The sequence below is a fragment of the Juglans regia genome, chromosome 9 (genome assembly GCF_001411555.2).
Source record: "Juglans regia cultivar Chandler chromosome 9, Walnut 2.0, whole genome shotgun sequence".
Classification (NCBI taxonomy): Eukaryota; Viridiplantae; Streptophyta; class Magnoliopsida; order Fagales; family Juglandaceae; genus Juglans; species Juglans regia.
Genome location: NC_049909.1, coordinates 22611349 through 22624202, shown reverse-complemented (window position 1 = coordinate 22624202; position 12854 = coordinate 22611349). Strand labels below are relative to the sequence as shown.

General features: G+C 32.6%; 1 protein-coding gene across 1 annotated transcript; it reads right to left on the bottom strand.

Moving 5' to 3' along the window:
* Positions 1-8655: 8655 nt before the first annotated feature.
* On the bottom strand, positions 8656-10145 carry LOC108993094 (NAC domain-containing protein 72-like). Its single transcript, XM_018967860.2, has 3 exons — positions 9867-10145; positions 9493-9761; positions 8656-9353 (listed from the first exon to the last, which is right to left on the bottom strand). Exons 1-3 carry the CDS (start codon positions 10045-10047, stop codon positions 8742-8744), a joined length of 1062 nt encoding a protein of 353 aa, XP_018823405.1. The 5' UTR covers positions 10048-10145; the 3' UTR covers positions 8656-8741.
* Between the last annotated feature and the right edge of the window lie 2709 nt (positions 10146-12854).

The window sequence follows — 12854 nt, the reverse complement described above, 5'->3', positions numbered from 1 at the left end:
ATCGATCGAAGGAGCTGACATCATTATTCAATCAAAATCTCTCTTTTTTTGGGGGCAAATTAATTATATCAACCAATCAAAACTTTATGTCAACTTTTTTTCTTTTTTCTTTTCTTATTTTTATATTCCTCAACAAATACTTAAAAGAGCAGTGCTATTCTGTTTATTGAGTAGCATCGTTTATTGTTACTGCTAATTATTTTTATAATATTTTTTTCACATTTTTAATATATATATAAATATTAAAAAAATATATCAATACACTTAAAATTATTTTCTTAATCACTAAGTAATAAAAAAAAAATTATCAAGCAATGTATATCTTGAGAGGCAAAATAACTTTTTCCATACTTAAATGGCACCCAGAGTACTCTCGTCTAAAAATACAATCATGATTCATGAAGGTGTGTGAATGTGTACTATAGCAGTTGTATTAATAGTTCGGCCACCTGCCATTCCTTATTATTATTATTATTATAATTATTATTATTATTATTATTATCTCACTTAATGATGAGATGAAATAAATTAAAAGTATTTCTCAATCCAAACGACTCCTTAACTAGTACTATTATCATTTGCTATACTAGCCAGCTCAAATACTATATAGTACTAGTTAAGGAGTCGTTTGGATTGAGAAATACTTTCAATCTATTTCATCTCAAATATGAGCCGTCCTACTGTGTCGTGTCCCAATCGATCTTATCGCTGGACATGCCTGCCAGTGCAATCTACTTTTTAAAAATATTTTTTATACATTTAAAAAAACACACATTGATCAAGAGAGAGAGTTGTTTTGGAAATATGGGTGGTTATCTTTCTATTTAGTAATTAAGCATGTGGATTGCATAAGCATTAACCGAGACCATAGATAGGGATAATATCAACACCAGTACCGATCATGTTATCAAATTTTTGGTACGTAGCATTCGATTTCTACCTCTCCCGGTATACCTAACTTGCTCTTTTTATCCTTACTTTATATAGCTATGTGGGTAATTAATTAGTACCTAATAAGAAGATTGATTAACGTGTAATTTATCATATTTTGTAACGCATATATTTATATATATTATATATGACGTTATGATCATCTTCTTATACTTGCCCTTATACTTGCCCTTCGATGTTTACATTATCTTGTTGGCCAATCATGTGAAGTATGAATTAGAATTTGCAAACAGGACCGGCCTTAATTATTTTGATGATCGTTGCTGATCATGTAACTTATAACTAAAGAAAAAAATAGAATGTGCATGATGTAATGCTCCAATGGAAGGGTCAAATTACATGACTTATACTTCAAAAAGACTAGTCAATAATACAATTAGAACTCCATTGAAACATTATAAAGAGTAAGAAATTCTCTTTCCTAAGTAATGTGAGATCTCATACACCATCTACCCTTATCCTTATCATATGAGGTGTCACAATCTCCCCCCTTAAATTCTCAACGTCCTCATCGGGCCAATCCATTGTAGATGGCACGGCTCAAGTCTCACATTTCTGGTTTGAATAAGCTCTGATACCATTGTAACGCTTCAATAGAAAACCCAAATCACATGACCTATATTCCGAAAGGACTAGTCAATGATAAAATTAGAGTCTCATTGAAATCTTATAAAGATCAAGAACTTCTTTTTTTTAAGTAATGTGGGATCTCATGCACCACCTACCATTATCATTATCATATGGGATGTCACACATGGCACCATGCCATGCATGGAGTAATATTGCTCCATAATTTGATATTTCCTCACCCAAAACTAAACCGGCCGGCCCTTACAAGTATAGCTAGTTGTACTGTTAGCTAGAGTACATACCACCAATTTGCTCGAATTAATTAAGAATCTTATGAGAAAGCTGGTGTGTATAAGTGTGTGTATATATATATATATATATATATATTTATAGCTGTAGTCATTTATGAGCAGTTAATTATTAATTAGCCCCGTAATCCACATAAAGTATCACATAAATTAATGGAACTTTATAATTATAAGTAAGAGTAGACTCCGAACATTTAGGCTAATCATGTGAAAGATTGGTCAACTAAAATTGGACAGGGTACGTGTATATGTAGGGCTTGGGAGAACAAATTATAATGGAGTCGGAGCTTAGTTTCAAAGGAAATGATCACGACTTTAAGACATGATTTAAAAAGAGCAGGAAATTAGGATAGATATTGGAGGAGTACTACTATATTCTAACTAATCAATCTATAATATATATATATATATATATATATATATATATATATCATGCGATCAAAGCAACTCATGACCTTAAATAATAACTCAATATTGCTATGCGAAGCACGATGGAAATTAACAATATCATGTGTGTGTACGTGTGTGTGTGTATTATTTTGTTGGGGGCCGGGGGGGATTACGTACCTAAGAAAAAGAAATATTCAGAAAAAATTGTTCTCATTTTATTCGAATATTTGGCAATTACCCTAATCATGTTTTGGTATCTTAACAGTACCTATGCTAACTCCCCAATTCAGATGATCATATAACATATTGGATGTTTCGGCCGCGCGACAGTACTGCATGCAGCCACACGGCCGCGCGCGCGCGAGCATCGATCATGCTATATATAAAAAACTAGCTGGACTAACTCCACCACCTCATGATCTTTATAACAAATATGGGCAAAGTCACAATTGCATGATCCTTAACATGTGATGGGACCTGTCTAGTCAGATGGCAAGCATTGTTATCCATCCGTCTCATACGTAATTAATATAAGTTCGGTACGACAGACCAAATTTTCCAACCAAAAAAGGTTCGTCATGTAGTGTGGCCGCTCCAACCCACTTCCTTCTGAAATCCTTGGCTTCAGAATTCTCTTCATGTGTTCTCATTTGCTTTTTATAACTGTCGCAATCACAAAAATTAAGTCGGGGACATGCATGCATATATATATATATATATGAAGCTTGCGTTTCCAAGATGGAAACCCTAGCTTGCGAGCTAGAAATATTATTACAGATAATTTTCCTCCTAAACGTAAGCATTTCTTAGTCTGCATCCCATGATTTTGCAGGCCTAAATGACCTGTAACCAACTACAAATGGCGATCATATATAGGGTGCCATATATATATATGCATGATTAACAAGCCGATCCATTTATTCGTGGCGCGCAGCAAGTAGTTCCTTGGATAATTGATTTTGATTTTTGACCTACCTTGTCTTTACTGGCCGTTGCTTGTAGTTGTAGACACACGTACGTACGTTTGCAACATAGATAGATATATATATTATATAGTACTTTCGTTGTTAGCATTAAATTAAAGAGCATCCATAGGTCAAAGATATGGTCGATGACTCATGGAATACAAAAACTAAGTATGAGGTTTCTCGATAGAGTAAAAGCATAGAGGCTTTTTAGCACGCGTTGTTCCTCATGAGGCATCAAAGCCACAATCTGAGACTTGCACGCCAGGATTGAGGATACCTACGTACGCATATAGCTTGTATATAATAGTATTAGCCCAAATCATGTTGAGGATAGCCCAATCATTACTTGCCTGCCCAAACAAAAAAAACAAAAAACAAAAATTATTCTTCCATTGCATGGCTTTTATCGTTCCCATGTATATTTTAAACACTTGTCTTTAAAATGTAACATGTGGTTGGACATGATTAAATATATCAAAGTCTAAAATGAAGATTTCGAGGTAATTTATATATATTTAAGTTAGTTTTAAAATTAAGGCACATGCAGCAAACTTATAAATAAATTTAGCGAGAAATGATAGTTGCAGTAGTTGTGAGTGTACAAGCGCCATGCAATTACTTTAAAAAAAATGAATAAATATGAGATTCACATGAAAATAAATTAATTATTTAATAATAGATCCTACTTTTTTTTAAAGCGACTGCATAATACTTGTACATTTCACGATTGTATGTAGCATTACTCAGATTTAGCATATGTGCCATATGTACTAATTAATAATAGTTAGCAAAGATCAAAATTAAAGAAAAACCACCTGTTAATTTTGAAGCTTTAATCTCTTCAAAGAGACCACAATTTACACTTCTCAGTGTGTGTGTGTATATAGTACTACTTCCATAGTTCATCATTTTTGGGACATCATTTTCATGTATCAGCCAATAGTTTATGACAAGACGTGCTATATATATAAGATGCTCTAATTAATGGCCTTATATATTTACATACAATTCTACTAGGGGTAGTCGAATTCGCGCACCCCATGTACACCCCAGCTGACCTGGCAGGGTAATTTAATAAATTTGAAGAAAATAAAAATAAAAAGAAGTTTAATTATGGATATCATCTCCAAACAGTATAGTTTCATCATTTCAGATGGATTTATGTGTTAGGAATGGTGGACAAATGAAGATAAATTTGGAGGTTGAGACTTAAGAGCCAGCAATGATGATGAAAATGAGTCGACTCGGAAGAAATTCAAACTCACCAAAGAGAAATCTGCTTTTCTTGAGGAGAGTTTCAAAAAGCACAATACTCTTAACCCAGTAAGTCCGAGCATCAAAAGTCAATTTTTTTTATCATGCATTTTTTTTTTATCAAAACCCAGATTGGGGCAAGATTTTGCCCATAATTATGTGTTTTAAGTCAGATACACAAAACGATCATCTTTTCCTACTTCAAGGAAAGTTTTTTTGATGAGGAAGAAGAATGAGAGTAATTGCTTTGATGGTGGTTCGGATTTTTTGAAAACATTGAGAGGCTTGAAGATTAGGGATTGAGGAGGCAGGAGAGAGAGATCTACTTCTAATTGCTGCAAATTAATAGATATGGGTTTTTAACATCTTTCTCCATTTACTTTTCAATCATAAAATTCAGAGATATGAAGTGAACGAATCTAGATCGGACGTCTCCGAGAATTGTGGGTCTCGTTGATGAGAGAGAGAGAGAGAGAGCACGATTTTTAACTTGCAGAAGCTATGGGGGGAAATGGGATGAAGGATAAGAGCTTATGAGGGGAATGGGGAAGAAGGAGAAGGGTTGGGGAAGAAGGAATCCGCCAAAAACAATCCGCAGCGTTTGAATTTTTCATCTCACACCTAAAGTGCAATCCATACCGTTTCATTAAATCCATTCCATATCATTCGGAGTGCACAAGGGGTGTGCAAATTTGACTACCAATAGAGTTTTCCACGTAAGGTTACAATTTATACGCACATTATTTTGCAAATATCCGTTGGGCGCGTGCTACTGGTTTGGGCTTGAGCCCAAAGTACGAAATTGAGTGTAAGAAGAGAAAAAGGGAATGAAAAATCACTCAAACAAAATGCTTCCAATACCCATAAAAATTGTGCATATTTATGGACACAGATTGGAAACACTTTTTGGGGGTATAAAAAAAGGTTGGTTCCTTTCGGGTGTCTGAGATATGATTTACGCCTCTGAATTTCGAATTGAAAACCCAACGCGTACGGGCCCAAATTAAGCATTTGCATACGACACCCTTTCCATATTGGACTCTGCTAAGAGGTGACTACTGAACGTGATGTAAATTATACTTTTTGATTTTTTTCTTTTTTCACAATTTTTAAACATCTTTAAATATTTTTTAAAATAAAATATACAATAATAATCACTTTTTTAACCATTAAATAAAAATAAATAAATACATGAATGGTCCAAATAAAAAGAAAAAACCATGAGACATACTATATTTTCGGTTTTCCTTCGATATTTTTGGGTATTTGGGGTGTGATTTAGGCCTTTGAATTATTTTTTTTAATCAAGTAACGTTATCGATCCGAACAAAATAAATAATATAACTAGATGTGGATGCATTGCAATTTGCTTCATAACGTGAGTAACGTTAAAATTTGTGGTGACGAGCATTACGAGGTTGTGAATGGGACAAATCTGGTGTGGGAGTACTTCATGCATGACAAGAGACAGCGTATGTATCTGAATTTGAATGGTCAAAATTCATGGTTTGAATAGTGATCAAGCAGGCATACATGGAGTACTCTAAAGTTGTGGTCTACATTATTATATATATATATATATATGGAAAATGTAGAAAACTTTTAATTAATGCGGACGAGAAATCTCCCAAATTTCTTGTGGTGTTTTTAACAACTTTAAGCTAAATATATAATATATTGTCGGCTGTGTATTGATCATCAACACACGAGTATGGCCCGAAGGAAAAATGTAATTTCTATGACATAAGTGCATGCGTTATAGCATATTAACAATATTCGACTAGTCAAGGCTTTGTCAAAAATCTTAAATTAAAAAATAATACTAAATACATTATTAAAAAAATAATTATTTCATGTAGATGATAGATTTACCAACTTTTAAAAAAAATATGATATGTTGGACTTTCGCAATTATAGAAACGCAAATACTAATTCTCTAAATAAAAGCACTTACTTTTCTATTATTTAAAATTAAAATTATATAATATATAATTCTCTAAATATAATTTTATTCCTGATATATTAATTACGGATAATATTATGCTTCATACTATGAAATTAAGACAGTGGGACAGAGAGGGCAATATAACTATCAAGTTGGACATGTCTAAAATTTATGATAAAGTTGAGTGAGATTTTTTAGAAGCTATGATGGTGAAGCTTGGTTTTGGTTTGAAATGGACAAAATTAATTATGGAGTGTGTACTGTGTTAGATATTCTGTCATTATGAATGGAATACAGGTGATACCATTTTGCCTTCATATTTTTAAGAGCATTTACATATCATACTCTTTAAATCTGTCTATATAAATTTATAATTTCTGTTACAATAATCTTTTTCAATGTAATTTTATTCATTTGTTAGCGATAGCAGAAGAAGAGAGGAAGCAGAAAGAATAAAACAAAATTATAGATAGTTGTTATAATTGCTAATTAAATTTGGCTAACAACCATATATAGCAAAGAAAAATGGAATTTTATCTACTTAATTTGTCATTTTATTTTGACATATCATGTATTTTATTTTTTTTATATTTAATAATTAAAGAACTATTAATATATTAATATTTTTTAAAAATATTTTAAAATGATAAAAAAATTAAAAAAAAAAAAGAATTTAACCAAGCGATGACTTGGAGTAGCACCGCTCATATAGCATAATCACAATCTTTACATGCGCACATTAAAAAGTGTGATGAGTCATGAGAATAGTCGCAAGCAATTTGGGTCCGTCTTTTATGCATAAACGTAAAAATCGTGCCACCCACGTTTTCCCTCAAAAGGAAATTATCGGAATATCTTTTACAAAAGATAATCAAGCAAGCCGACGATCGACTTGGTCAAGTCTTTTATTGCTCTGTGTCCTGTTTTGATTTCTTTGTTTTTTTCCTTTTTGTGGATTATAGAAAATATGTTGGTACTAAATTAGCAGCCCCTTGAATTATAGCCACTAGAAGCCATAAGGGCTTTATAGCGCTGAATGGAACTTGTCGCGTTGATTTATTTAGTCAAAGAAAAATAATTATTGAAAAATAAAAAGAATGATTGCGTGTATTTCGATTAGAAAAGTGTTTCAGTTAAATAAATTTATATAAAAATAAATTCATAAATTAATTAAAAATTTATGATATAATAAATTTATTTTATAATAAAAATAATTTTATAATTTAATATATCATATCAAAATAATTCGAATTTTTTTTTTTATATTTATTTATATCATTATAAGAACGTTTGATGGTTCTCTTCCGATTCTTTTTCGCCGATCCTAATATTCGATTTTCGAAAAAAAGAAAAAGTAACAACTTTTATAGATAGAGGTAGTTCCAAATGATAGATCATGGTCTACACGCAATTGGCAGAAACTTAGTACATATTTGAGATTGTGATGAAAAATAAAGTTTATAACTTTAAGATTTATAATTTATAACTTAAGTAATAAATTTTATTATTAAAAAATTAATTATTATTTGATATCATATGTTTAAAATAATTTCAAATTACAATAAAAACACCGTTTGATGTACAACAAATTAACAATAAGAAAGATCAGATTAAGAATAATTAATCTATTAATCTACACTAAGGCGAGGAGCTTTTCAAATACCAACTTCATTAATATATTATACCATAAACATATATCACTAACATCACTGTCTGTCCCACACTGCCATACCTTTCATTACGCTAAAACCAACCATTATGATCTTAATTAGAGCATGCCCTACCACGTTGTCCCGTCGCCGTCTTCAACATTGCTATTTTTGCTACCAAAATTCATCGGTCACATGCAAACATAATTGCGGCTTATAAGTTGGAACACTATCATTGTCGACCAAATAACATGCTTATGTAACATAGGGAAACCCAAATTATTGGTGTCCAAACAAGATTCGAGCATTCGAGGTCCCCATGAATTACGGGAAATTATAATCCCTAAACATGGTGCTCTGACTATCTTGGATTGCAAATTGTAAATTATTTTATAATATTATTCTAAAATCTCTATACCACATATAATACTATAATTTAATTTGTACAATTCTAATTTTAATATTTATCTTTTAAATTAAATTATATTGATGATGTATAGTGTAAATTTATTAATTAAACCAAATTTTTTACTATTATTTATTTATACGTCAATTGACAATTATTAGATGCAATATAAAATATATTGATAAGATAATCATAATTAAAAATAACGAAGACATTTAAAAAAGAGGTTTCCACTTTTGGAATCTAAAGCCGAAACGTTAGCCCAAAGAATCCCAAAAAATATTTACAGCAATCTAGATTCTAATCCCACTGCTCTAAACAGTGACTCACTCCGGTCTCCGAAGATAATTTTTGTACCATTTTTTTACTGTCGTAACCTCGGAACCCGAACCCACCCGGATGATTTGGGTAACGAAATCCGTAGGGGTCAAGCGAGTTTGAATAGTTCTGAGTCAAAACGTTCGGGCTCTGCTGAAAGTAGACCGAGTTATGGACCCGCTGAGTTATGGGTTCACTTTGAACCTCCTCATCCACCGTGTGCCTGAACTTCTCCGGCGGGGACTCCACGTGGCAAAGCGGCGGTATGGAAGGGAGGTACATGTCATTACTTGTATAAATCGTTTGAGCCTGAGCATGATTTCCCAGGGCGAATTCGGGTACCGGGCTAACGCCTATAAGGCTGGCCCAGTCGAAATTTCCGGAACCCAGATTCTGTTGGTTCCTGAGAGAATTCATGCGCGGCAAATCGAAGAAGCGGTCGTCAATCTCAGGAAATGACTCCATGACATCGTCTAAGTGGGACGAAGACGATGAATCATTGCTATGTTCTTTGCTCGAAATGCTCGTCGTGGGCTTCTGAGCAGTACTGCTCGAGTGCTTCTTATAAATCCGACACAAAACCCAATCATCCAGCTGCAATTAAAAGAAAAAATACAAGAACAAGAAACTCTCATCAGAAAGAGAAAGTAAAACCACCTAAAACAAATCAAATAGAAACCAGAGTAACTAAAACAGCGTGGAGTATCATGATGTAACAAAAAATTTCCGTTACCTTAGAGCTTCCGTTCTTTCGTGAGTGTTCTAGGAGGCGGTACTCGTGCATGATCCAATTAGTTTTGGTTCCTTTGGGGGCTTTTCCAACGTAGAAAACCAGAGCTTTCTTTATGCCAACCTTACGACCCTCCGTGGTGATAATCTTATCAGTCCCAGTTGCCTTCCAATACCCAGAACCCGCAACCCTGTTTGGTCTTGAACCGTTTGGGTATTTTCTGTCCCTAGGACTAAAGAAGTACCATTCTTTTTCACCAAATATTGCTTTACCTGCAAGTACCAAATTAAATATGAGAAACTTTAATACAAGATTGAATTATGGTTCAAGATTGATGCTTTGAGCTCAATTATTCAATTCTGGGTGTGAAATCTCACTTGGTAAGACCCATGGATCGAATTTGTACAGATCAATCTCAGCTATAATTTCCAATTTAAAATCCTGCCCTGCAACTTTTCTACATAGATATTGCACCAGAAGCTCCTCGTCCGTCGGATAAAACCGAAATCCCGGCGGCAAGCTTAGTTGAGAAAGTGCGTCTATTTCCGGCGCACCCATTTCCGGCAACGATTTTCCACAAAGAGAAAAGAATACTTAAGAGAGGGAGAGAGAGAGAGAAATTGAAATTGAATTTTGAATTTACTTCTTTTTCTTTTTTTCTTAGTTGAATGAGTTGGGCTTGTTTATATAGAGATTTTAAACATGAGTGGGCACCGAGAGTTGTACGGGTCGTCCTCGTCTTACTGTTGGCTGAATGGGACACACCTTGAGTTCTTCACCTTTAAAAAACTCCCACGTGTCCAGACTAATCCGATGTTCGATGCTATGGTGTGGCCGACCTTATCTGGTTCCAGTGCATGAACCCCCCACAAAACGACAATAGTACTACACACGGGAAAAGCCCACGTCAGCGAAATGAAACAGCAACGTGGACACACGTGCTGAGACTGAGAGAGTTAGGCTGCAATTTGTCAAAAAAAAAAAAGAGTGAAAGAAAAAGAAAGATAAATCCAAAAAAATTAGCTGTAAGATGTAACCGTTCAATTTAGTGCCACGTTAGCTCAAAGAAAAAGAAGAAAAAAAAATTATATTTTTTAGGTAGAGCTTTAGATTTCTTCCACTCATCCACCTCTATGGCTAGCTTACAAGTGTATAAAAATATAAATGGTATGGACCAATGGGGGGGTTTTCACCAAAAAGATTGGCAATGATGTGGCTTTTGGTCAAAATGTTTTTGGGTTCTCATAAACTGGATTCTTCAGCCTCTTTTGATTATAAAGTTTAAAAAAATTAAAATGAGAAGAGATATTTTATTAAAAATGAAATAAAATATTATTATAATATAAAATTTTATATTATTTTTATTTTAAAATTTAAAAAAATTAAATTATTTATTATATTTTATATAAAAATTTTAAAAAATATAATAATTATATAAGAAATAGATGGTTTGATTTGATAGAGGTGGTTTTAGAATTTTGTGAGCGTGGAGATTCTTAGGTTAGACAGGGACAGGAAAATGGATATGCTTTTGTTGGGATATTTTGACTTTTTTGGTTGAGTCATGACAAAAACCAAAAAGATAAAATATCTGAGAATAAAATGGAAACATAGGAGGAATTTCGTTTACATAAGCCGTGACATGTGGTTTCTTTGAGGATAGCGTTCGAGTCTTTTGAAAAGTAGAAGTCCAAGTTCTTAATTTTGTCTAAATAATGTGAAACCTGGCAAGAGGCCGGAGATATTTAATTGTTTGAACTTTGAAGGTAGATATTTTGCTTCACGCCACGTGCAGATATTTGTTGATTAGGTGGCACTATATGAATGGTCATGGTTATATATATATATATCCCAGCACTCTTGGCAGATAAGAATACACATGCCATGAAAAACTAAAGATACGGTGTCGGTTGGGTCGATGACCTTCAAGTTTGAATACGTTTAAAGCCTTGCACACGTCAATTGAAAAAGCCGATTGCTGATGAACTTAATTGGCAGTTGGCATGCATATATAAAACCGCGTTTCAGGAGCAATATAACTTAATTAAAACGTCTAAACATGCATTTAGTTAATTATATATACTATCTTATGTACATCATTCGGTTCAATAAGATTAAGATTTTAAATTAATTTAAAAAGAAAAAGATTAAGATTTTAAGTATTACATGTACGTATAATTTTATGCCCATACAATATTATTATACATATTAAGTATCTATCAGCTTATTTTATTAATTTTTTATTTTTTAATTTTAATTTTGAATTTGAAATTTTTAGAATTTTTACTATTTCAATTGCTGACATGTCATATGATTGTACGAGTAAAATTGTAAATTTATGATACTATTTTACTTTATTGATTCTGGTATTAAGTTGAGTGAAGGTGTCAATCTTATCGCATTCGTTTGATTTAAGATTACTCTTCCTGACTTTTCCATTGTTCTCTTCTTAAGGTAAAATGACTTCTAATCTTATCAGAAGATCAGGATGTAGACTAGATTATGGACAAGTTTTATTTTTAATGCCTTCCAGCAGTAACCGTCAAAATCTAACGGTTGTTTTGGCATGCTTTTCTAATGTTAAGAAAAAAAAAACATGTAAATTATATAAATATATATTCACATCATGTTCTGTTTCGCTTTCTATTAATGTTCATTAATTAATTAATTAAAGTAGTATTCCATGTCACCTAATCTAGTTGTTTAATTATAATGTGAATTAAGTTAGTCTGAGAATAACTTTAAAGGTTTCTTAGTTTTTAAGGAATAGAATTGCGGCTAGATGTTCCAACTTCTTTTCTGCCTCTTCTTACTGGTTGGCTGTTAAAGTGATCCAACCCTTCATCCATCATTTTTTTTTTTTACTCCCCTTCTCCAATCAATTGTATCGCATCTATTATTTTTTTAACTTTTTTATAAAAAAAAATTAATCTTATATCAACTTATTTTATATATAATTTAAACACATATTTTAATATATTTATATTTAAATACATCTTAATAAAATTTACAAAATATTATTATTTACATACCAACTCAAATCATTTAAACAAATGTAAATCAATCCTAGTTCCCTGTATTCTGATTCGTTCTGTAGTGCTCATGATAAAATATATAAACCATGTGCGAATATATGGCCGTTCCATCTGTTGAAAATTCCAAATGGCGGCGGCAGTCCCCAGGCGGCTGGCATCTTCTTCCATCGTGTCAATGAAGATGCTCTGAACTTTTGACCGTATTAAAGAGCCAGCCGATCGAATATGCCCACTGTAACATATATTGTTCCATTAAAACAGTACCATTTTCATGAACTTCCTAATCATTTTCATTACTTGTTTTAATTTTCTGGGCAGGCTTGCCTTTTG

Coding starts and splice junctions, on each gene's coding strand:
- LOC108993094 (XM_018967860.2), bottom strand. CDS start 10,047: ATGGGTGCGCCGGAAATAGACGCACTTTCTCAACTAAGCTTGCCGCCG. Junction 9,762..9,866: donor CGATCCATGGGTCTTACCAA/GTGAGATTTCAC, acceptor TGGTACTTGCAG/GTAAAGCAATATTTGGTGAA. Junction 9,354..9,492: donor GAAAGAACGGAAGCTCTAAG/GTAACGGAAATT, acceptor TTTTAATTGCAG/CTGGATGATTGGGTTTTGTG.